Source organism: Procambarus clarkii, chromosome 34, assembly GCF_040958095.1.
Source record: "Procambarus clarkii isolate CNS0578487 chromosome 34, FALCON_Pclarkii_2.0, whole genome shotgun sequence".
Lineage (NCBI taxonomy): Eukaryota > Metazoa > Arthropoda > Malacostraca > Decapoda > Cambaridae > Procambarus > Procambarus clarkii.
Genome location: NC_091183.1, coordinates 34711697 through 34737576, shown reverse-complemented (window position 1 = coordinate 34737576; position 25880 = coordinate 34711697). Strand labels below are relative to the sequence as shown.

The 25880-nt window shown below is 45.8% G+C and overlaps 2 protein-coding genes across 4 annotated transcripts in view; one reads left to right on the top strand and one right to left on the bottom strand.

Moving 5' to 3' along the window:
• The window catches only part of LOC123762018 (post-GPI attachment to proteins factor 2-like), a 289172-nt gene extending 284480 nt beyond the window's left edge, over nt 1-4692 (top strand). For all 3 annotated transcript variants that reach the window (XM_069335770.1, XM_069335769.1, XM_069335768.1), the window contains exon 5: nt 3000-4692. In XM_069335770.1, coding sequence (XP_069191871.1) covers nt 3000-3619 — 620 coding nt within the window. In that variant the 3' untranslated portion in view covers nt 3620-4692. The remainder of the gene's footprint in view (nt 1-2999) is intronic.
• An 8225-nt stretch (nt 4693-12917) lies between these two features.
• Nucleotides 12918-25880, bottom strand: part of LOC123761960 (uncharacterized) — a 17792-nt gene continuing 4829 nt past the window's right edge. The window contains exons 2-4 of the mRNA XM_069335701.1: nt 22009-22677; nt 19123-19762; nt 12918-13963 (exon numbers count right to left, since the gene is read on the bottom strand). Of these exons, the coding sequence (XP_069191802.1) occupies nt 12918-13963; nt 19123-19762; nt 22009-22677 (2355 nt within the window). The remainder of the gene's footprint in view (nt 13964-19122; nt 19763-22008; nt 22678-25880) is intronic.

Sequence of the window (25880 nt, the reverse complement as noted above, 5' to 3'; positions counted from 1 at the left end):
CGTCCTCCATCCCAATCTTCCCTCAGTCACATTTTTCTCCTGTCATCCCCCTCTCCTCTCCCCACGCCCAACCACTTCGGTGGACGGTAGAGCGACGGTTTCAACTCATGCAGGTCGGCGTTCAATCCCCGACTTTCCAATTGCTTGGGCACCATTCTTTCCTCCTGTCCCATCCCAAATTTTTATCCAGACCCCCCTTCCCAGGGCTATATAGTCGTATGGCTTGGCGCTTTCCCCTTCCCTCCTCCCTCCCTCTTCTATATATATATATATATATATATATATATATATATATATATATATATATATATATATATATATATATATATATATATATTTGAGTTCTATGTATAGTTAATGTATTAAAAATAAGTTTATGTACAAATTATGTTAAAATTGATGAGCGTCTTAAGGTATCGGCCTGAGGACCAGTTGACGAATTACAGCCTCACTAATGTTTCCCCCACGCACCATCTTCACCACACGCGACCCTCACCATTGTAATCATCTACACTACACCACCATAATCACTAACGTTACTCACTATACGCTGTATTAACCACTAACCATCTTTACTACACACAGCCATCGTAACTAACAGTGACCGTCTTCACACTATCTCCATCACTGTATCCTAAACGTTGTACCTAGAATGCAACTCTGTCATCTGAACTATGTTTTGCATGTCAGTATATGAATACAAAAATATTTAAACAATCACCAAGCTCTATGGAATCGGCACAGAACATTTCATATCCACCTATGCCGGTTCCCCTAGAATCACCAGTCACCACGCAAAGTTGTGTGAAGCTGGCCCCAATCGTCTGGCTTGCAACCTTGACAGACAGACACTTCCTGTGCTATTAATAAACTATGCTATGAGATCTTGTATAGTATTGATATACTGAATATACTATTGATATTCAGGCAAAACTGCCGAATAATCCGAATTTCCTGAATGAATTTGTTCAAACTTTATTATAACATTTAATTTAATCGGTTTTGGCGTGATATTTTGAACCATAAATATTTTGGCAGTCTCTCCCTCTCTCTCTCTCTCCTACAGTGTTACTAAATTTACATCTGTAGCGGAGAATGTCTGTCTGTCTGTCCACGATAAGATGCCAGATGCTTGCGACAAGCGTGACTTAGCATTGGTTTGTTGGGGTGGGGGGGGGTAACCAAAACTCAAGAGGGAACAGCGTGCCAGGGTCACAATCTTACCCCCACCCCCCCACACTCAGCCCCCCACACCTACACACACCCACCCCACCCCCCTCACCCCCCGCACCCCCACGATAGAGTTTGGTATTGCTGCTGACTACACCTGGCAAAGTATTTTGAAAATAACATTTCAAAACTAAATTTTTCCATTGTAGACATTTTCACCATTATTCAATGATCTGTAAAAAAAATACCCGTTATTCAAATTTAGGTCATAGTACCATGAACACACAACTTCAACTCGGCCCACTGCTCTCTTCCAGGACAACCCTAAGACCAACCCACAGATACGAAAGGAACTATTCTATTGTATGTATATGTAAATAAATATAAAGACTAACTTGCTCTTATTGTATAAATAGAGAGGGTGGGGTGTGGGGGGGAGGGTACCGAAGATCACCGAGGCTGCTGGAGAGACATATTACTGCAACCATCTACGCAGCACACAACCATCCTCGAAACCATCTTCATAACTATCTTAACTACACGAAGATGTGGAGTCTTAGGGTGTGAAGACCTTCACGCTGCGGTAACGGCGTGTTGGTTCGCCATTACGAGTAACGCGTACTGATAAACTTTCCTCTTGTGGCAAAACTAATACAAATGCTGGTAATATAAGCAAGCATGTTATTGGCTCTCCTCCACAGCTTACACGCTGAAACTTTAATGTTGTCTGATGTTAGTGGGTCTTAAATAATAGACAGCCAAGCTTTATTTAACTTTATTATTCATTTAAATAAAAAAAAAACAGCTGGAGGGAGACGTCATCTTGGGACTATTCCGGCTCAGCTCAACCATCTCCCCTGCAAAGAAAACAAGAACACATTATCAACACCCTAAGTAGTTAGTTTAAGGTTACGAGTTTCCCAGGTTTCTTCTGTATAAAATGACAAGAATAAAGGGCAATTTCTCCAGAAATAACATTGAATAGGGAAGTGTAATCCTGCAAAGACAAGATCTGCCTTAAGACTACAAAAACAAAATAAGTTATCTAACAATACGTATGGTAGCTTACCGATCGATACTTGCTGTACTTCAACTTAAATATACCACTAGGATCTAGAAAGGCAGAGGACATAGGCTTTATAATTAAAGCCTATGCTTTCTTTGTTCTAACATTTTCATTTCTAACATTATATTAATCCTTCTTGCCCGCATAATGGGACTAAGAATGGTCCCTAACAGTGAACTACGTACACTCATATGTGCACCTTATTCATATGTACCAAGTCGTCGCTGAAGAGACGTTGGATGATCAACTAATGGTTGAAATGCGCAGACCAATTGGTTCTTTAAATGCTCTTCTTGAATGCGGCAGACATAGACGATACCTGGGAGAAGAATGCAAATACTTTTTCTTGCACAATAAATAGCTACACTTCCCACTATTGAATTGATGAATTGATTGTATAGCGTAGAGGAGGAAGGCGGAGGAGTGTCCTCCCAGACGTACGTACGAGTGTGTGTGTGGGGGGGGGGGGCCGCCCGCCCTCCCATGTAAATATGATGGACGTTACGGCAAGATGGGTAACTGGTCTAACTAGGCAACAGAGTCTTATGGTAACAAGTATTGGTTATCCTCCTTAACTTGAATGCCGGTAACATTAGTCCCTCTGGCCTACACAAATACTTACATGAAATTACAATAATATTTACGGACTAAATTAACGAAAAATTATTATTTTCTGTTTTGCATATTTGTTGCAAACGATATTTTGAATAGGTGTTGATATTTAAGGTTGTGTGAATTGGTAACAGTGTTGTTGTCATTGCAGCGTTCAGCTGGTTCTCGCTGTGTGAGTACATCATCGCCACCTGCAACATGCTCTACCACGTCAGTGTCGCCCTCGACTTCTCTGATGAACACCTCATTGTTGGTCATGTCATCACCGCCACCTCGCCCTCGGCCTCCGTCTCCTCCTTCCCCACCACCGCCTCCTCCTCACGTCACCACTCCGCCTCCACGCCCACCACCAACATCTGTGACACTCTAGCCACTTGTGAGGGCGGCGTCGACACCCCGCCCACCAGGAATGGTCGCCTCGATGAACTGGTGTTGGGCGGCAGTGCGGCGGTGGGCGGCTCCCAGGCCCTGGCTGCCGTCCTTGGCAAAGTGGTGCCCATAGGCAAGTGTGATGGGGGAATGGGAGGAGGAGGAGGCACGGGCGGGGGCGATAGTGGGGGTGTGGGCGCGGAGAGCGAGGCCACGCCCACCGTGGTTCACCAGGTCCTCAACACCATCCACGAGGGCGCCGAGCCCACGCCTGCGCACACCTGCCTCAACGGTCCTGCCGACCCAGAGTCCGCTCTGGTTCAGCGGAGAACCGGTTCTTCACTCAGTTCTAGCCCCCTGCCCATTGATGCCCATCTTTCCACCCACTCCCACATGGATTAGTGAAAGTGAGCAAAGGACTCCGCCCATAACTAGTGGGTGGTAGGAGTGGGCCACACCCACATTACTGTTATCACCGCCCACACCCCGTGGAACTAATCCCACAAGGGTGTTACTTTGTTACATTCTGTGAAAATGGCTCTGGAATGGCATGTGTAAGAGGGCAGTGTGTATAATGGAGTTGTAACAGGTGGTCCACAACCTGGGCAGCCTCACCTGGCCACCAACCACTCCTGGTGACCAACAAAGCCCTCGTAGCATGCAGAAACAATTTGTTATCACAAGTTATGTAGTGAATAAACTGCTGATTTGTAGTTAAAATATGTCGCAAGTAACAAAAATGTTCCTCAAGACTTTGAGTGATTTCCATAGCCTGGTGCTATTGGGCTGAGATCTTGTGTCTTACTTGGTTGGTTCAAGGAGACAACCTTGGAAAATCCAACAGAACCTGGCACAACACATACGCCTTGTATATGGGACTGACTGTAGAGCCTTACGTCTCTTATTTGATGTAGTGCATTTAGTAATGGTATATTTCTGCACTCGTCAGTATAAAAATTACAAATGAACTTATAATTATAGTTGACAATGAAAAAATAATTAAAGAGCAGCTTCGACCAAATTGCCTTAAACTATCGGACCATAATTGATAAAGTAAAAGTTTAGCAAGACATGCCTACTCCAGACTGGGGCTCTGGTGGCTACGAGGCTACCACAGCCGCGTTCTCCATCTCTGCGCCCCATACTCTAGTCAGCCGCATTCTCTATCTCTGTGCCTCATTCTAGTCAGCCGTGTTCTCCATTTCTACGCCCCATACTCTAGTCAGCCGCGTTCTCTATCTCTGTGCCTCATACTCTAATCAGCTGTACGCCTCAAAACATGTTCTTTCCGGCAGTTATCTTTCTTTACACCTCATGCTGTCCTTGCATTAGTTTGAACTTTTTTTTTTTTGCTCTGTCTCAAATTTCTTATAACATAGGCCTATTCATTAATGTTTACATATCGAGACATGGGACAATTAACATTCACTCATGACGTTTTTAAAACAAGAATTGTTAAAGTTACTACGACAGTATTAGGCAATATTATATATATATATATATATATATATATATATATATATATATATATATATATATATATATATATATATATATATATATATATATATATATTGAGAGCAGGTTTTCTGTAATACACGCCATTAAACACAGCAGCATTGTGACTATTGTTAATTTTCTTATGGATATGGATATTATAAAATATCCCCAAAAAATAGTCATAATGCTATTGTGTTTAATGACATATATATATATATATATATATATATATATATATATATATATATATATATATATATATATATATATATATATATATATATATATATAATTTATTTATTTATTTATTTATTTATTATTTATTTATTTATTTATTTAAACTGTGCAAACCCGATTAACCAGCCAGACTAATGCTTTCTGCCCGATGTCCAGTAAAGCGAAAATGCAGTTGTAGGAAGAGGTAAGGAAGGCGCAGGATGGCTCCGTCCGCACGCTGTATCATGCTGCCTCAGCTTGCTATATCATGCTGTCTCAGCTTAAATATTTTTATTTGGTTGAGAAAATGCTGTCAAACTTGTATGGGTTCACTTGTTATATGATGCAAATTTGCTCGGTTATTTAAAACTTTTAACAACGCAACGCTATGAATTTGCCAAATTATTTTATTGATGATAAAATAATGTGGGTGAGTTAATGATGTGTAAACAGAAGAGGAAGAGGAGAGAGATGGCTGGTCGATGCCACCTCTCATAACTGTGAAAGTAATTTATAACCGGTACCATAATCCCATAACATTTACATGTATGAATTGCGTGTTATTAAGCATTTTATTTTTCTCGTCTTTCACGTTATTCAGGATGAGATAGCGTTTATTTGGTGCAGAAACTGATGTAAACATTGTCAAGCTGTCTGCGAGAGTCGTCATATGCTTGTTGGAAATGTCAGCGATTGATGGAGCCGCATCCTTCTCAGATATTCCCCCTCGATCATTATATGATGTAAGTTTACTGTTATTCAGTGTTCGTGGCATTACAGAACTGTGGATTTACGATCTTTCTTACATTATTTATGATGATGTAGCGTGGATAGGTAAATTTTATGTTTTAACAAAAAATATAGAAATTTGAAAGCATAATAAGTGTTGTTGGCAGAGGAAACAGCAGTGAATGGCAGGGAAGAGTAACGAATGGAGAATAGAATAGCGTGGCTAGGTTGATTATGAAATGGAAAAGTGGTCGTGAGGGGAAGGGGCAAAGAGGTAGCAAAGACTAGCGGAGGTGATGTCAGCAGTATTTGGCTGACATCCACACCCAGTGCTTGTGAGGCGGCCTACTATCCCCACCCTCCCCACTCCCATGATAAAAATTTCCTGTCATATATCTACATTAAGCTAACTTGCATAGACATAATTATTAATTAATTGGTAGGGGAAAGAATATTTGTTTCTGTTGCACGTGTGTGCCGGCAGCTGCTCAGAGAAGTTGGGTTCCTGGGGCAACAAACACACAGCCTCTCCCAGTAAACCTGATTTTGTTGAATATTACATGTGTGGAATCTGAGTCATTTTTCCTGTTAATCTTAGATTTTGTTATATGATGATCTGGTTAATCAGGGTTGCACCGTTTACTATTATATATATATATATATATATATATATATATATATATATATATATATATATATATATATATATATATATATATATATATATATATATAATTGGGATTATCGTAACAAAGTTAAAGAAGTTGGTAACGATTAGCCCCGTCCTGGTTGTAATGTCATATCTTAAATTAACGTTTTAAAAGTTTGTGACCTATAAACTGATAGTGAAATACAGCTGAGATGAACCTGGCGAGTAGCTCTTTAACGGGTTTTTCATTATCAATTAAGAATTTGATATATATTAGCAACTTGTCTGAAATTTCGCGATTTAAAACATTACTGGTGGTTTGGAATACTTCAGCGTTATTGAACCTTAGGTAGTGTGCTCCATAATACTCATATTCCTTGATTCTATAAGGCAAGCCAAGGGCTAAGCCACACTACCTCGGGTTGCGTCACTAATACGTCACCACTGCTAGGAGGGAGGTGTGACGTCACCTCCAGGCCCCGCCCATTGTTTTGCTGTTGTGCGGCCCGTAAATCTGATGCCTTATTGATTTAGGCCAGATGGTTTGAGCATCTTATAGCGAGGAGTAAACAGTGTGTGTGGCTCGTTCCTGCAAGTTATCAGGGCGAGGGAAGGTGAAGCACTCACGCAGTGGAGCACAAAGCCAAGTGCGGGAACAATTTATATATTATTACTCCAACTGTTCTCATGTATTTTAAGTTACAGTCATGTCGTCCTGAATACGGTATTGTCTACTGAATACTAACGAACTTTCTTAATGAAATTGCCAAAGTTACAATACAAGTGGTGTTGGTGAGGTTACCAGGACGCCTCCACACTCGCCATCAGATGCTCCAACGTCCGGGTCTTCCGTGTAACTCTGGGACGCGCTGCTGAGGTCATCATGGATCACGTGTTGCCGTCACGTCACTCATGTTCCACTTGCTCCCACCCACTGGCTCACTGTATTGGAAAATGTCAGGATGTGAAGCACGATCAACCTGTGGCATTTGAAGTTTCCACGAGGACTTTGTCGTCTCACCATCGTACCTTTATTAAAGGAAAGAGTGGAGAAGCCTCGCGAGGTATGTTTCGTGTCCTGTTCATATGATACTGTTGATCTTTTCCTGCGTGGCTGAAGTCTTCTTGGCCATTTTAGTTTATTATTATTATTATTATTATTACGTGTAAGTAAATCATGTTTATGTTGGCGATCGTTCATCCCCCATTATATTGTTATCACCCTATTGTGTTCTTTTAACATATTGGTAACATCGACTGGTAACATAACTCTTGTCCTGGTCAGTGAGGTGTGTGGTATGTATGATCCTTAAAAAGATAAGTTTCTGACCCGTCGCCCCACTCTGATGACGCATGTATTAAAACTGATCAATACATTTGAGGTACGAGAGAAAGTAACAGATAAGTAGAAAACTTATTAAACATTGGGTAAACAGCAAGGAAAGTTGTTGCAGTAATTGTGGAGAGTTTTAGCGACCCCTTGCAAGCAATTGTTGAAGGAGGAGAGCAACAGGGAGGTGAGAGAGAGAACATGCCGGGGCTATACGTGGCTGGTGATGGTCAGTAGCCTCGTATACGTGGCTGGTGGTGGCCAGTAGCCTCGTATACGTGGCTGGTGGTGGTCAGTAGCCTCGTATACGTGGCTGGTGATGGTCAGTAGCCTCGTATACATGGCTGGTGGTGGTCAGTAGCCTCGTATACGTGGCTGGTGATGGTCAGTAGCCTCGTATACATGGCTGGTGGTGGTCAGTAGCCTCGTATACGTGACTGGTGGTGGTCAGTAGCCTCGTATACGTGGCTGGTGATGGTCAGTAGCCTCGTATACGTGGCTGGTGATGGTCAGTAGCCTCGTATACGTGGCTGGTGGTGGCCAGTAGCCTCGTATACGTGGCTGGTGGTGGTCAGTAGCCTCATATACATGGCTGGTGGTGGTCAGTAGCCTTATATACGTGACTGGTGGTGGTCAGTAGCCTCATATACGTGGCTGGTGGTGGTCAGTAGCCTCGTATACGTGACTGGTGGTGGTCAGTAGCCTCATATACGTGACTGGTGGTGGTCAGTAGCCTCGTATACGATTGTCGCACTTGCGGATGTTGAGTCTTGCTGATCAACCTCATCACACTCGTTCGTAATTGTTAATTAACTTAATTAGCATTTTTACGCCATATTGGTGGATATAATAATTTATTTGATTAACTATATGCTGAATTAAATTAGCACGCTGTGTTTATCTGAGGTAATGGTGACGATGATGCTCTCAGTGTGTAATATGTGAGTATGGAGGCTCCTTCTGTGACTATATAGTCATCAGTTATCACACACATTTGATAGGCATGCTGACAACACATTTAGGTACTTAAAGCATAATTATCGAAAAAAATTTATCCGTTTAATTTAAGCACCACATGTTGCACTCTGCGTGCAACATGAGCAATATATTGTGCATACTGAAGTGCGATGGCGGTTGACTAATAAAATTTGCAGTTCGAAAACTTATTTTTTTAAATCATAGAGAACAGAAAACAAATTTAAACTTAGGTATTATTGACTAGAGCTGTCGCAGGTCGTTCCCATCCGGCATGATGAGTTTACTATTTGATGGAAGAACAATACTTTGCCAGCCCTGGGTTGACAACCAGCTGCCCACGTATTATTTCTGGTTACTGTATTGGCGTGTGTTTGGGTTTAGGGGGGTGTACTCGCCTTACTGTGCTTGCTCTGGTCAGTAGAACGTGCGGCATGTCTAATCAACATTACAAAGTTAAATTTCTGAGCCTCAGTTCTTGGGTCCCACCTCTCAACTTTCAATGGACCAGTATACAGGCCACAAAACATTTGGGCTCTCTCATGTTTACAGTTTAAGCCGTGTGTGGAGTTCTTTCGCCACTCACTAGTTTATTCCTTTTCTCTACTACTGAGACGCCTGTGCTCCTTTCTTCCTTTTCTGCCAATGTCATATAAGCAATCCTTGTTTACCCTGCATATTCCTTGAATATTTTATGACATTATTTCTCCTTTGTTTCTTCTCTCCTCGTGACACTTGGATGGATTAATTAAGTCTTTCCCCTTAGCTTGCACTTCTCAGCTCTGGGGCAAGACACATAAAATACCAGACTTGTTTAACTAAATATGGACTGTATGTTTGCGCCAGATATTCCTAAATTGAATTGACATTTGCGGTATACATGGTCTTGAACGGCTCCTTATTTAGATATCTAAAGACAGTCCTTATATGGACCAACCTTACTCATACAGGTAATGATATCCGATTGATGTTGACCTGAGGAAATAGGCTCAGTTTACCTGGCCTCTTAACCCCAGCACCAGTTCCCAAAACTTTAAATTTGTTGTAGTTAAACTCCAGCAGCCACTTACTGCACTATTGCTACAGTTAATGTTGGTTTTCCTCTAGGTATTTGCCGTTAATCGCCAATCGTATTGGCGTTTGCCTTTCCATTGAAGACTTTCGGCGCCGAGAAGTGGTGCCTTACCCAAGCGACCAGCTGTCTGGGTAACAGCTTCTCCCCCTTATCAACCTACCTTGGCTTTGCGCCCTGGTGGGGCCACTCCAGATCGACAACCAGAGCGCAACTCCATAGTCTCCTGAGACTGATGGATACCTACTACTTGCCGTCTTCCTCTTGGCTTCTCTCACACAAGTGTCGTCGTCATCAGTAAACACTGATGAAAAGGAACGTGTTCCCCGGGAAGATCATTCACATAACTCAGGGACAGTGTGGTGATGCGCGTGTTATTGCCTCATTTTTATTACTTGTTTGGAGCCACAGGAAGAGGGCGGTACTCGTCATGCCCCGTCTTCCTCCTATACAATACTGATCATGCTGTCAGCGAGTTGGGCACACTCAACGCCTCTTGCGGGGTATACCATCCACACAACTCCTCTTGCTGGGTATACCATCCACACAACGCCTCTTGCTGGGTATACCATCCACACAACGCCTCTTGCGGGGTATACCATCCACACAACGCCTCTTGCGGGGTATATCACCCACACAACTCCTCTTGCTGGGTATACCATCCACACAACGCCTCTTGCTGGGTATACCATCCACACAACGCCTCTTGCGGGGTATACCATCCACACAACGCCTCTTGCGGGGTATACCATCCACACAACGCCTCTTGCAGGGTATACCATCCACACAACGCCTCTTGCGGGGTATACCATCCATACAACGCCTCTTGCGGGGTATACCATCCATACAACGCCTCTTGCGGGGTATACCATCCACACAACGCCTCTTGCGGGGTATACCATCCACACAACGCCTCTTGCGGGGTATACCATCCACACAACGCCTCTTGCGGGGTATACCATCCACACAACGCCTCTTGCGGGGTATACCATCCACACAACGCCTCTTGCGGGGTATACCATCCACACAACGCCTCTTGCGGGGTATACCATCCACACCTCTCTGTGATGGGACATGTTCTTCCTCGTATCCTTTGCTACCCTCCTCTTCTGGGGTTTACAACTGTAAACTCTTGTTCTCTCTCGGGTGTCAAAAACGCCTCCATTCACCTAGTGCCTCTCCTCACCTAGCAGGTCATAGGTATCCGGCAGTTAGGCAACTCTCGCGGGGTTGCATCCTGGGGATGGTTCAGTAGTTCGACCTGGGGAAAGAAAGGGAGGAGACCTCGATACTAGCCTGAAGTATATATATATACATACAGGCTTCCTGTCCCTGACAATGGGGATTATATCCCATCATTTTCTCCTGTGTTCCAATCTTGGCATATCAGAGCCTTGATTCGTTCTTAGTAATTATTTTGTACTCATTTGAGTACAGGAACAGACGAGTTCCGTCTCTGTTAGCGGGCTCAGATCTTTCCCTTCCCCATAGCGTCTTACCCACATGCTTTCCCTTCCCCATAGCGTCTTACCCACACGCTTTCCCTTCCCCATAGCGTCTTACCCACACGCTTTCCCTTTCCCATAGCATCTTACCCACACGCTTTCCCTTCCCCATAGCGTCTTACCCACACGCTTTCCCTTCCCCATAGCGTCTTACCCACATGCTTTCCCTTTCCCATAGCGTCTTACCCACACGCTTTCCCTTACCCATAGTGCCTTACCCACACGCTTTCCCTTCCCCATAGCGTCTTACCCACATGCTTTCCCTTCCCCATAGCGTCTTACCCACACGCTTTCCCTTTCCCATAGCATCTTACCCACACGCTTTCCCTTCCCCATAGTGTCTTACCCACACGCTTTCCCTTTCCCATAGCATCTTACCCACACGCTTTCCCTTCCCCATAGCGTCTTACCCACACGCTTTCCCTTCCCCATAGCGTCTTACCCACATGCTTTCCCTTTCCCATAGCGTCTTACACACACGCTTTCCCTTCCCCATAGCGTCTTACCCACATGCTTTCCCTTTCCCATAGCGTCTTACACACACGCTTTCCCTTCCCCATAGCGCCTTACCCACACGCTTTCCCTTCCCCATAGCGTCTTACCCACATGCTTTCCCTTACCCATAGCGTCTTACACACACGCTTTCCCTTACCCATAGCGTCTTACCCACATGCTTTCCCTTCCCCATAGCGTCTTACACACACGCTTTCCCTTACCCATAGCGTCTTACACACACGCTTTCCCTTCCCCATAGCGTCTTACCCACACGCTTTCCCTTACCCATAGCGTCTTACACACACGCTTTCCCTTCCCCATAGCGTCTTACATACACGCTTTCCCTTACCCATAGCGTCTTACACACACGCTTTCCCTTACCCATAGCGTCTTACCCACATGCTTTCCCTTCCCCATAGCGTCTTACCCACACGCTTTCCCTTCCCCATAGCGTCTTACCCACACGCTTTCCCTTCCCCATAGCGTCTTACCCACACGCTTTCCCTTTACCACAACCCACCAGTCAGATTAAGGCCAGGTACCCAGTTACGCTGAGTGAACAGAGGTTAAGGATTGAGGCGCAGACAGTCCTCCTTGGCCAGGACTCGAAACCAGACAAGTCGCTGGCAAGGCGCAGGGCGAGTGTGTTACCGCTGCGCCATCATTCCTTTAGTCATTTCGTCACTTGATTTTTTTTTTACTTTTATATTTTTAATGTCTGAGGTGTGACCTCCACGTTACAGCTCCTTTCTATCTTAGAAATCTGACATTAATTTGAGTTACAGGAATTACATAAATCTCTCTATATTCATTTATATGGATTTCTAGGTAACCATAATTAATTTATATGCATAATAATTACGCTTCTAATTACCTTTCAGGTCATTATTTTCTTGATTTCCTTAGAATTTTGAGTCCAAAATTATCATGAATCTTATTCCCACTCGTCACCATTACGTGGTGACGAACATTAACTGCATCATTCATATGTTGCTACATTCACTTTGTGCTAAATTAACTGAAGGGTCTCGCAGTCATTCTGATGACTTCGGTCAAAGGCTGGTCATGGTATTTCAACATAACCAAGTAACTATTTGTGACCAATTACTGACATATGATGACTATACTGGGAGCAGTAGTGATGGTCGTGGGTGGTGACCGCTCTTCATGTATGGTGAACACTCTCCTCACATCACTACTCTCACCCTTCCCACCCCCACCACCTGTGGTTAATGAGTAGTGTTGCTCTCTGGCGCCTGTATTGGTTCTCTCCTCTCTGGCGCCTGTATTGGTTCACTTCTCTCTGGCGCCTGTATTGGTTCACTTCTCTCTGGCGCCTGTATTGGTTCACTTCTCTCTGGCGCCTGTATTGGTTCTCTCCTCTCTGGCGCCTGTATTGGTTCACTTCTCTCTGGCGCCTGTATTGGTTCTCTCCTCTCTGGCGCCTGTATTGGTTCACTTCTCTCTGGCGCCTGTATTGGTTCTCTCCTCTCTGGCGCCTGTATTGGTTCACTCCTCTCTGGCGCCTGTATTGGTTCACTTCTCTCTGGCGCCTGTATTGGTTCACTCCTCTCTGGCGCCTGTATTGGTTCACTCCTCTCTGGCGCCTGTATTGGTTCTCTCCTCTCTGGCGCCTGTATTGGTTCTCTCCTCTCTGGCGCCTGTATTGGTTCTCTCCTCTCTGGCGCCTGTATTGGTTCACTCCTCTCTGGCGCCTGTATTGGTTCTCTCCTCTCTGGCGCCTGTATTGGTTCACTCCTCTCTGGCGCCTGTATTGGTTCTCTCCTCTCTGGCGCCTGTATTGGTTCACTCCTCTCTGGCGCCTGTATTGGTTCACTTCTCTCTGGCGCCTGTATTGGTTCTCTCCTCTCTGGCGCCTGTATTGGTTCACTCCTCTCTGGCGCCTGTATTGGTTCTCTCCTCTCTGGCGCCTGTATTGGTTCTCTCCTCTCTGGCGCCTGTATTGGTTCTCTCCTCTCTGGCGCCTGTATTGGTTCACTCCTCTCTGGCGCCTGTATTGGTTCTCTCCTCTCTGGCGCCTGTATTGGTTCTCTCCTCTCTGGCGCCTGTATTGGTTCTCTCCTCTCTGGCGCCTGTATTGGTTCACTCCTCTCTGGCGCCTGTATTGGTTCTCTCCTCTCTGGCGCCTGTATTGGTTCACTCCTCTCTGGCGCCTGTATTGGTTCACTCCTCTCTGGCGCCTGTATTGGTTCTCTCCTCTCTGGCGCCTGTATTGGTTCACTCCTCTCTGGCGCCTGTATTGGTTCTCTCCTCTCTTGTTTTACGTTGTGTAAATTATTTTAATAAGTGTAATACATTCTACAGTTATTTATATCTTTTCCTTCACCTCGAACGAAGATGATCTTTGGAGAATTTCCCTTCCAATTAAACCAAGATGCTAGAACACTAGTCAGAGGGATAGAAGCCCTAAACAAGAAAATAATAAATACAGAATATGCAGTCATAATCAAATGAAACATGTATAAATGAAATGTTGTTGAATATGACCGAAATGGTGAGATTAATAATTCTAACACGAATCTTCTCAATATTTCTTACGAAGAAAATTTTCCTTACATTTTCCTTATGAAGAAAAACGAAAGAAATATTGAAAAGATTCGAGTTAGAATTATTAATCTTACCCTTTCGGTCATATTCAACAATAAATGTTTACTAGAAAGACTGCTACCAAAATATACTTATATATATAATATGTATATACGTAGGCTTCTTGTCTTCGTCAAAACGAGTGATTATTATAATATATAATTTTCGTAGTCAGTGACAGGAATCCCGTATATAGGCCTATCGAGGTTCCCCCTAGGCCAACCACTGATTTTCTGCAGAATACAGACCACAACAACTGCCTGACTCCTGAGTACTATTGTGCTGCTAGGGGGAACAGAGGCATCAGGTGAAGTGAACCGTGCTCGACTGGTTATTTCCCGCCCATCGATTGAACCCTGGTCCCTCGAGTGTGAGCCGAAGACGTAGACCACTGTGCTAAAGGATGATTATCAACTAGTTTTTCCAGCTCGGTGATGGTTTGTTGACAGTATTCCAGACACGGTGGCTGAGAGCCTCCGAACCTGCCTTCACAATCAAGTACTAGCCTAGTTGTGCTTGCGGGGGGGGGGGGAGTTTGAGCTTCGGCTCTTTGATCCCGCTTCTCAACTGTCAATCAACTGGCATACTTGAGTCTATTAGGCTCTATCATATCTACATTTGAAATTGTGTATGGAGTCAGCCTCCACCACATCGATGCTTAATGCATTCCATCTGTTAACTACTCTGACACTGAAAACGTTCTTTCTAACGTCCCTGTGGCTCATTTGGGTACTCAGTTTCCACCTGTGTCCCCTTCTTCGTGTACCATCCGTACTAAATAGTTTACCTTTATCTACCCTGTCAACTCCTTTGAGAATTTTAAAGGTGATGATCATGTCTCCCCCTAACTCTTCTGTCTTCCAGTGTCGCGAGGTTTAGTCCCAGAACTCTTTCCTCGTAGCTCATACCCTTCAGCTCGGGGGACTAGCTTGGTGGCATACCTCTGAATCTTTTCCTAGCTTAGTTTTGTGTTTGACTAGATGTGGACTCCAGGCTGGGGTCGCATATTCATGATTCCTTAAACAGGTTTCTGATGTGCAATATCTCGTGTGATTCTCTTTGGTTTGGTCAATATATACTAACAGCCTCATCACTTCCTTTCCTGTGATTTCCGTGAATCTCAGTTGGTGTGGTGGAGCTGTGTATGGTGTACAGAAGTCCTCTTACACTCTAGCCTCACATTAACCTCTACATGTACACTCTGGCCTCACATTAACCTCTACATGTACACTCTGGCCTCACATTAACCTCTATATGTACACTCTGGCCTCACATTAACCTCTACATGTACACTCTGGCCTCACATTAACCTCTACATGTACACTCTGGCCTCACATTAACCTCTATATGTACACTCTGGCCTCACATTAACCTCTACATGTACACTCTGGCCTCACATCTTTAATGCCTCGCATATTTCTTCCTCCCTTTATAAAGATTTTGTTCAAACTTATTATTTTACCTGGTGAACTACATTCAGGATCCGAGCCAATATTTATTACATTTATGTTCCAGTTCAGTGTTTGTTCATCTTATTTAATATGCTCTTTTCTCTTGGTTTAAACTTCTGGTAGCATTATAATATACGACATTTCATATATTGATTTAATGCACTTAATTTATTAACTAGTTTTTTTTATATATTGTTAAATCAATCTTTTTATCTTTTTCTTATTTTTATGTTTGAGATGAACTTTTGTTTACGCCTGAAATGAATGTTATAAGATGTATGAAACTCTGTTTTTACAGCGTTTGCCAGGCATTGTATATTACATTTTTTTTTAATTCATATACTGATGCATATATCCCTCTCTCATAGTATGTATACTTGGTCATCTTCCTTTTGTATTTACTATGGCGAGTGATGGACTGTGTGTGTTAGTATGAGTGATGGTGATGATATGACCCCCCGCACTGCACTATACGTTCCCATTCACCATCACCCACCAGAGCACCACCTGGCAGTGTCACAATAGTCACCATCACCCACCAGAGCACCACCTGACAGTGTCACAATAGTCACCATCACCCACCAGAGCACCACCTGGCAGGGTCACAATAGTCACCATCACCCACCAGAGCACCACCTGGCAGGGTCACAATAGTCACCATCACCAACCAGAGCACCACCTGGCAGGGTCACAATAGTCACCATCACCAACCAGAGCACCACCTGGCAGGGTCACAATAGTCACCATCACCCACCAGAGCACCACCTGACAGTGTCACAATAGTCACCATCGAGTCTTGAATATATTTTAGTTATAATAATTGTCACAGCCTAAGGAAGAAGTGTACCGTAGAAATTGGCCGCCAGCGAAGTAGTTGATTAAAGAAGCATGACACAGAAATCACAATTGCGTGATGCATCAAATGAACAAATCTATTCAATTTGTTGATTAAAGAAGCACTTCAAGTTTGTCTTGAAGCAGAGAGTGTGTTGAACACTGCAGTCGTAGAGCCAGTATAGTGAGGCACATGAAGCACGCCAAGCACCAACTGAGGCCTCTTAACTCTAGCGCCCGCAGTGTTAGAGTGCAAGGCGTGAGAGTGAGAGTCTTCGCTCTGATTGGTTGCCTCATATGAGTACAAGTAATAAATGAAAGCCAGGCAACCAATCAGCGATCTTTATTACACTAGCGATCTACCACATCCTGTGGCCTCGGTGGCGCGTCTCTGTTACCGTTATAACATTTCGCTTACCTTTACTAAGAAACAAGTTTATGTCTGCATACAAGAGTGATGTGAGGTATATAATGGAATGGGATAACCCCTAACGGGGTCGAAATGAATCTTCTTTCTAGGCAGTCATATGCTAGAAAAGTCGTGTGATATTTCAGTGCTTTGTTGACACCGCGGTGTGCGCGACCAACCTGCGGGGAGGGACGGAGACCGGCCGCCGCCGCCGCCGCTGGGCCGCTGTATACCTCCCATCCCATTTGTAATCCTGTGAACAAGAAACACACCAAGTATGATCTCATATGTTCGTCTTAAATGTAACTATTAGGTTTTAGCTTATCTTGTATTGCAAGTATGATCTAATTTGTAACCCTGGTACAGTGTTTTGGTGAGTCCCCTGCGCGCGCCATGGCTGGCGTCGACTTGCGCGCACCACGCTTGGCGTCGACCTGCGCGTGATATGCGCGCCGCTGTGGCTGGCGTCGGCCTGCGCGCCGCTATGGCTGGCGTCGACCCCGGGGTCTACTACATTCATGCTGACCTTCCCACACGTGTCCACATGACCTTTAGTATACACCAACGTGCTTTATTACAGCCAGGGGTGGTAAAGGCCACCTCTTCCTATGACTGGCGGCATTGACCCCCTCCCTCCCTCCCTCCCAGCTTCTCTCATGCCACCCCCAGGTCCGGCAGTAGTGTGTATCCCCCCCCCACCCTTAGGTATTGCATGCCTCAGCAGGATGCAGTATCTCTATCCCCCTAACCCAGGGCAAGTCGTGCCGCCCCAGGATAGGTGAGTGTTAACCATGCTCTGGCGAAAATATAGTTTAATGCACTTTTATCCTAAATGTTTTAGTATTAACTCCAAGAGATTTGTGACTCCAGCGAACACTAAAGAGGCTCCTCGCTGTATCCCACTGTATCACTATATCACCATACTCCAACACTATCAATACTTTTATTTATAAATGAATATACCGAGTCGAATAATAATTAGTATGTGATGGGGGAATGGGAAAGAAATCGATAAGAGGAGAGATAGTGGAGTAGAGGTAAACAGCATAGAGAAAGAAGTTAGAGATAAGTAGAAAAGAGTAAGGAGTAAAGAAGAGGTGAAAGTGGGAGAAAAGACATCTAGAGATGGCCAGAAGTGGAAGAGAAAAATGCTAAGAACAACGACTGAAATTTAGAAAATTGCTCCCCCCCCCCCCCCCATTCATTTGATATCAATTTATAAACAAAAATGGAATTGTCTTTCACCTTTGTTATCTCTATGTAAGGATAAAATGTAACACCTTCGGTCATTAAAATCAGTAAGTAAAACTGAGCGAGGTCCCCCCACGCTGCCTAACACCACACATGACCCGAGGGTAAATGAAAGACGTAGGATAGTTGCATATGAAGACAATCTTTCAAAAATTAATAGTAGACATTTATTTCATTAATTATTCTACATGCATCAATAACAAAGACGAACATGAGCTAAAGTGACTGAGAGAAAATTGAAAAAAAAAAATCATGTATTCACGACATTTAACTAGGAACGACAGTACTATACATCACTTTACAAACATAACTCACCAAGGTCTAAGATAAGGGGTCGACTGAGGGGGGGGGGGGCAGGGTTATACCTAGGCCACACGGGGCCTGCTACCTGGATCTGGGGGGCGCAGTGTTGACTGAGAATATGTATCTGTCTATCTTTATCTCTCTATTTTCGATTTCATTGATGAAAATTAAGCCACCCAAGAGGTGGCACCATTCTAGCCACACCCAAGAGGATAGCCTGAGGCTACCTGGTTCCAAGACGATGGACAGACATACGGCTGCTCATTGCTGGAAGGGAACAAGCAAGCCGGCGCAGGCGACCCGCCGCAGTTATCCAGTTAGGGAGTTTCATGGTATCTTTCTTGGTCACCAGACCTGACCTCTTGCACCAAGGTGCCATTTAGCACACTGAAGGTGGGAATTTGCATTGTGTAGCGACAGAATCTCTGGCGCCGCAGTCCTGCCTTGTCATGCTAGACTCGAGAGAGACTATGTTCATTTATAAATAAAATAATTTATGGTGTTACAATAGGAAGAGTAAAGCGTGTGGGAGTGTGTTTGACGAGGCCTGAGCCCCGCCACGAGCACAGCTCTCCATACTTGGGTCTACACTGTCCACACTTGGGGCTACACTCTCCACACTTGGGTCTACACTCTCCATACTTGGGTCTACACTGTCCACACTTTGGTCTGCACTGTCCACACTTTGGTCTACACTGTCCACACTTGGGTCTACACTGTCCACACTTGGGGCTACACTCTCCATACTTGGGTCTACACTGTCCACACTTGGGTCTACACTCTCCACACTTGGGTCTACACTCTCCACACTTGGGTCTACACTGTCCACACTTTGGTCTACACTGTCCACACTTGGGTCTACACTGTCCACACTTGGGTCTACACTCTCCATACTTGGGTCTACACTGTCCACACTTTGGTCTACACTGTCCACACTTTGGTCTACACTGTCCACACTTGGGTCTACACTGTCCACACTTGGGTCTACACTCTCCATACTTGGGTCTACACTCTCCACACTTGGGTCTACACTCTCCACACTTGGGTCTACACTCTCCACACTTGGGTCTACACTGTCCACACTTGGGTCTACACTGTCCACACTTGGGTCTACACTGTCCACACTTGGGTCTACACTGTCCACACTTGGGTCTGCACTGTCCACACTTGGGTCTGCACTGTCCACACTTGGGTCTGCACTGTCCACACTTGGTCTGCACTGTCCACACTTGGGTCTGCACTATACTTAACTCAAGACACTCTTACCACTGGCACCCAACATGGCACCATGTAGGCCACATAACACCTAATACAATGAATGATAACTATTCATAACACAATGAATTCTACCTTTATGGCCGCGCGCGCACACTCCTCCCACGCGCGCTACATTCACTATTTACTTCAATTTACCTGAGGGCCACTGACACTAGTGGCCTTGACGAGGACAGGAAGCCGGCGGCTTGTCGAAGGTCCCCCCTTCCACTCACAACACTCACAACACTCAGTACAGTAGTGTAGTGTACACTCACTACTGTAGTGAGTGTACACTACACTACTTGGAGAGGGTTTCGGGAGTTCTTCTACTCCTGGAGCCCGGGGCCAGGCTCGAATTGTGATAACTTGGTCCAACAGGCTGTTGCTTGGAGCGGCCCGTATTGAGCAACATATCCACTACAGCCTGGTTGGTCCGGTACTTCTCGAAGGAACTTATATAATTGGTTTTTTAAATCCACCTTTGTTCCGGCAATATTTATAATGCTTGCTGGGAAGGTATTGAACAGCCGTGGACCTCTAATGTTCAGTCAGTGTTCTCTGATTGTGCCTATGGCACCTCTGCTCTTCACTGGTTCTATTCTGCATTTCCTTCAGTATCTTTAGCTCCAGTAAGTTGTTATTCTACTGTGCATATTTGGGACCTGTCCCTCCAATATCTTCCATGTATATATTATTTGATACTTCTCTCGTCTCTTTTCCAGAGAGTACATTTTGAGAGCTTTGAGACGATCCCAGCAGTTTAGGTGATTTATCGTGTCTATGCGTGCCATATATGTTCTCTGTGTTCCCTCTATTTCAGCAATCCATACTGCTCTGAAAGATGAAATGAGTACTCAAGACGGGACAGCACCAGTAATTTAAATAGTATTAGCATTGCTGTGAAATCTCTGGAATTGAACGTTCTCATAATCCATCCTATCATATTCTTGGCTGTCGCTATATTTGCTCGGTTATATTCACTAAATGTCAGGTCGTCAGACATCATAATTCCCAGATCTTTTACATGCTGCTTTCCTTGTACGATTAAGTCTGTGTCTTGTACCCTGTGTTTGGTTAAAGTTCCTCGTTTCCATCACGCCTAAGTATCTGGAACTATTCAATGTTAAACATCATGTCATTTTTCCGTTTCCAAATAAAAGACCTAATTAATATCAGCTTGTAATTTTTCAGTGTCTTCAACAGAGGAAATTTTTATGCTGATTTTTGTATCATCAGCAGAGGATGACACAAAGCTGTGACTAGTATTTTTGTCTATATCCGAGATAAGAATAAGAAAGAACAGTGGTGCCAGGACTGTGCCCTGGGGTACAGAGCTTTTCACTGCACTTGGGCTTGATTGATCGTCACTCTCTGCATTCTGTTTGACAGAAAGTTGAAAATCCAACACCCCACTTTACCCGTTATTCCTATTGATCTCATTTTATGGACTATCACTCCAAGGCCATACTTATCGAAAGCCTTTGCAAAATCTGTGAATACAACATCTGCATTTTGTTTTTCTTTTAACGTTTCTGTGATTCTGTCGTAATGATTGAGTAGCTGCGAATGACCGGATCTTCCCGCTCTAAATCTTTGTTGACCTGGATTGTAAAGTGCATTGTTTTCCATAACACTGGAGATTTGATTCCTGATCACTCTTTCAAAAACTTTTATTATACGTGAGGTTAGTGCAACTTGTCTATAGTTTTTTGCCAAAGCTTTACTACCTCCCTTGTGCAGTGGAGCAATATTTGCTGATTTATGAGCTGTTGAGATCTCTCCTGTATCCAGGCTCTTTCTCTATATTACACCCGAGTGCTCGTACTACTGGTACTTTATATTCCTTTATGAATATCAAGTTCCACGTGTCCGGACCCGGGGCTGAGTGCATGGGCAGGTTGTCAATTTCTCTTCCAAATACTTCTGTGTTCGTGTTAAGATCAGTTATATTGTCTGCGGCTTGGATGAAAGAAGATAGAAAGTCATAAAGAAGCTGTCCGGATCTTCCAGTTCCATGTTGTTTATTGGGGTGCTACATATAGCCTCATACTGCTCTTTTTGGATTTCACTATACTCACAGTACACTATGCTACACTCACTATACGAGATAAAACACACCAGTCCTCGTAAATCACAATAACAACAGCAAACAATCATATATGTGTGGCCTACGCAAAGCTGACCCTGAACTGGATATTAATGCTGAACCACACCACTAGCCACACCACTAGCCACACCACTAGCCACATCACTAGCCACACCACAAGCCACACCACAAGCCACACCACTAGCGACATCACTAGCCACACCACTAGCCACACCACTAGCCACATCACTAGCCACACCACTAGCCACACCACTAGCCACATCACTAGCCACACCACTAGCCACACCACTAGCCACATCACTAGCCACACCACTAGCCACACCACTAGCCACACCACTAGCCACATCACTAGCCACACCACTAGCCACACCACTAGCCACATCACTAGCCACACCACTAGCCACACCACTAGCCACATCACTAGCCACACCACTAGCCACACCACTAGCCACACCACTAGCCACACCACTAGCCACACCACTAGCCACACCACTAGCCACATCACTAGCCACACCACTAGCCACACCACTAGCCACATCACTAGCCACACCACTAGCCACACCACTAGCCACACCACTAGCCACATCACTAGCCACACCACTAGCCACACCACTAGCCACATCACTAGCCACACCACTAGCCACACCACTAGCCACACCACTAGCCACACCACAAGCCACACCACTAGCCACACCACTAGCCACACCACTAGCCACACCACTAGCCACACCACTAGCCACACCACTAGCCACACCACTAGCCACACCACTCTACACAAGCTGCCACTAAGTCACCATCCCTGCCTCACTCACACCATCCCTGCCTCACTCACACCATCCCTGCCTCACTCACACCATCCCTGTCTCACTCACACCATCCCTGTCTCACTCACACCATCCCTGTCTCACTCACACCATCCCTGCCTCACTCACACCATCCCTGTCTCACTCACACCATCCCTGCCTCACTCACACCATCCCTGTCTCACTCACACCATCCCTGCCTCACTCACACCATCCCTGCCTCACTCACACCATCCCTGCCTCACTCACACCATCCCCGTCTCACTCACACCATCCCTGTCTCACTCACACCATCCCTGTCTCACTCACACCATCCCTGTCTCACTCACACCATCCCTGTCTCACTCACACCATCCCTGTCTCACTCACACCATCCCTGCCTCACTCACACCATCCCTGCCTCACTCACACCATCCCTGTCTCACTCACACCATCCCTGTCTCACTCACACCATCCCTGTCTCACTCACACCATCCCTGTCTCACTCACACCATCCCTGCCTCACTCACACCATCCCTGTCTCACTCACACCATCCCTGTCTCACTCACACCATCCCTGTCTCACTCACACCATCCCTGCCTCACTCACACCATCCCTGTCTCACTCACACCATCCCTGCCTCACTCACACCATCCCTGCCTCACTCACACCATCCCTGCCTCACTCACACCATCCCTGCCTCACTCACACCATCCCTGTCTCACTCACACCATCCCTGTCTCACTCACACCATCCCTGCCTCACTCACACCATCCCTGTCTCACCCACACCATCCCTGTCTCACTCACACCATCCCTGCCTCACTCACACCATCCCTGCCTCACTCACACCATCCCTGCCTCACTCACACCATCCCTGCCTCACTCACACCATCCCTGCCTCACTCACACCATCCCTGTCTCACTCACACCATCACTGCCTCACTCACACCATCCCTGTCTCACTCACACCATCCCTGTCTCACTCACACCATCCCTGTCTCACTCACACCATCCCTGCCTCACTCACACCATCCCTGCCTCACTCACACCATCCCTGCCTCACTCACACCATCCCTGTCTCACTCACACCATCCCTGCCTCACTCACACCATCCCTGTCTCACTCACACTCAGCATGACAGTGGTAGGACACCAGCGTCCACACTCACACGCAACATGACAGTGTCTGGACACCAGCGTCCACACTCACACGCAACATGACAGTGGCAGGACACCAGCGCCCACACTCACACGCAACATGACAGTGTCTGGACACCAGCGCCCACACTCACACGCAACATGACAGTGTCTGGACACCAGCGGCCACACTCACACGCAACATGACAGTGGTAGGACACCAGCGTCCACACTCACACGCAACATGACAGTGGTAGGACACCAGCGTCCACACTCACACGCAACATGACAGTGGTAGGACACCAGCGTCCACACTCACACGCAACATGACAGTGTCTGGACACCAGCGGCCACACTCACACGCAACATGACAGTGGTAGGACACCAGCGCCCACACTCACACGCAACATGACAGTGTCTGGACACCAGCGTCCACACTCACACGCAACATGACAGTGGTAGGACACCAGCGCCCACACTCACACGCAACATGACAGTGTCTGGACACCAGCGCCCACACTCACACTCAACATGACAGTGTCTGGACACCAGCGGCCACACTCACACGCAACATGACAGTGGCAGGACACCAGCGTCCACACTCACACGCAACATGACAGTGGTAGGACACCAGCGTCTACACTCACACGCAACATGACAGTGGCAGGACACCAGCGTCCACACTCACACGCAACATGACAGTGGTAGGACACCAGCGTCTACACTCACACGCAACATGACAGTGGCACGACAACTATGTTCTCCGAACGAAGAAAATGTTAAATCATTGTGTTCTGTTCAGAAGGAAATTCTTAAGTAGTCTTGATTCATTACAGTTATGTAACCGGGAGCGTCATCTGTGTTGTATCAGTCGTATTGTATCCTGCATCGTTGTAGTAGTTAATGAGCGTCATGTGGGAGGCTGATGAAGTGTGTTGTAGTGCCAGGTATGTAGTCACCAGTGCCAGGTATGTGTGGGTCTAGTCACCAGTGCCAGGTATGTGTGGGTCTAGTCACCAGTGCCAGGTATGTGTGGGTCTAGTCACCAGTGCCAGGTATGTGTGGGTCTAGTCACCAGTGCCAGGTATGTGTGGGTCTAGTCACCAGTGCCAGGTATGTGTGGGTCTAGTCACCAGTGCCAGGTATGTGTGGGTCTAGTCACCAGTGCCGTGGACCACAGTCTCTTCTTCCAATGAATAAATACTCTAGTCATATTTTTTAATTTAATGTTACAATTCTTCAAAGTTTGCGATCTGGCTGCAAAATATTTATTATATAAGTTTTGCAACAAAACTCATCGTGACGTGCTTATCATTTTCATGAATCCAATTTCTGTCCATGGAATGTGATATATTTAGCTGCTGGTCAGTGCCGTGAGAAGTGTTGACTCCAGGACTGGGTCGGCTAGACACGGTGATGAGTGGGGGCCGCTTATGGTCATCAGGTGGAAGGCGCTACAAGATTACTGTCATTTCAAAAAAGTAATGTTACTTCGATGTGTATTATGCCATACGTACATATACGAGTATATGCAGAAGTCTTCAGACACGCGTCTTCAGAGACTGATAAACGGGTAGGTGGAACAACATTGGACAGAGGGACAGTGGGACCGGAACAGAGGGACAGTGGGACCGGAACAGAGGGACAGTGGGACCGGAACAGAGGGACAGTGGGACCGGAACAGAGGGACAGTGGGACCGGAACAGAGGGACAGTGGGACCGGAACAGAGGGACAGTGGGACCGGAACAGAGGGGCAGTGGGACCGGAACAGAGGGACAGTGGGACCGGAACAGAGGGACAGTGGGACCGGAACAGAGGGACAGTGGGACCGGAACAGAGGGACAGTGAGACCGGAACAGAGGGACAGTGGGACCGGAACAGAGGGACAGTGGGACCGGAACAGAGGGACAGTGGGATCGGAACAGAGGGACAGTGGGACCGGGACAGAGGGACAGTGGGACCGGAACAGAGGGACAGTGGGACCAAAACAGAGGGACAGTGGGACCGGAACAGAGGGACAGTGGGACCGGAACAGAGGGACAGTGGGACCG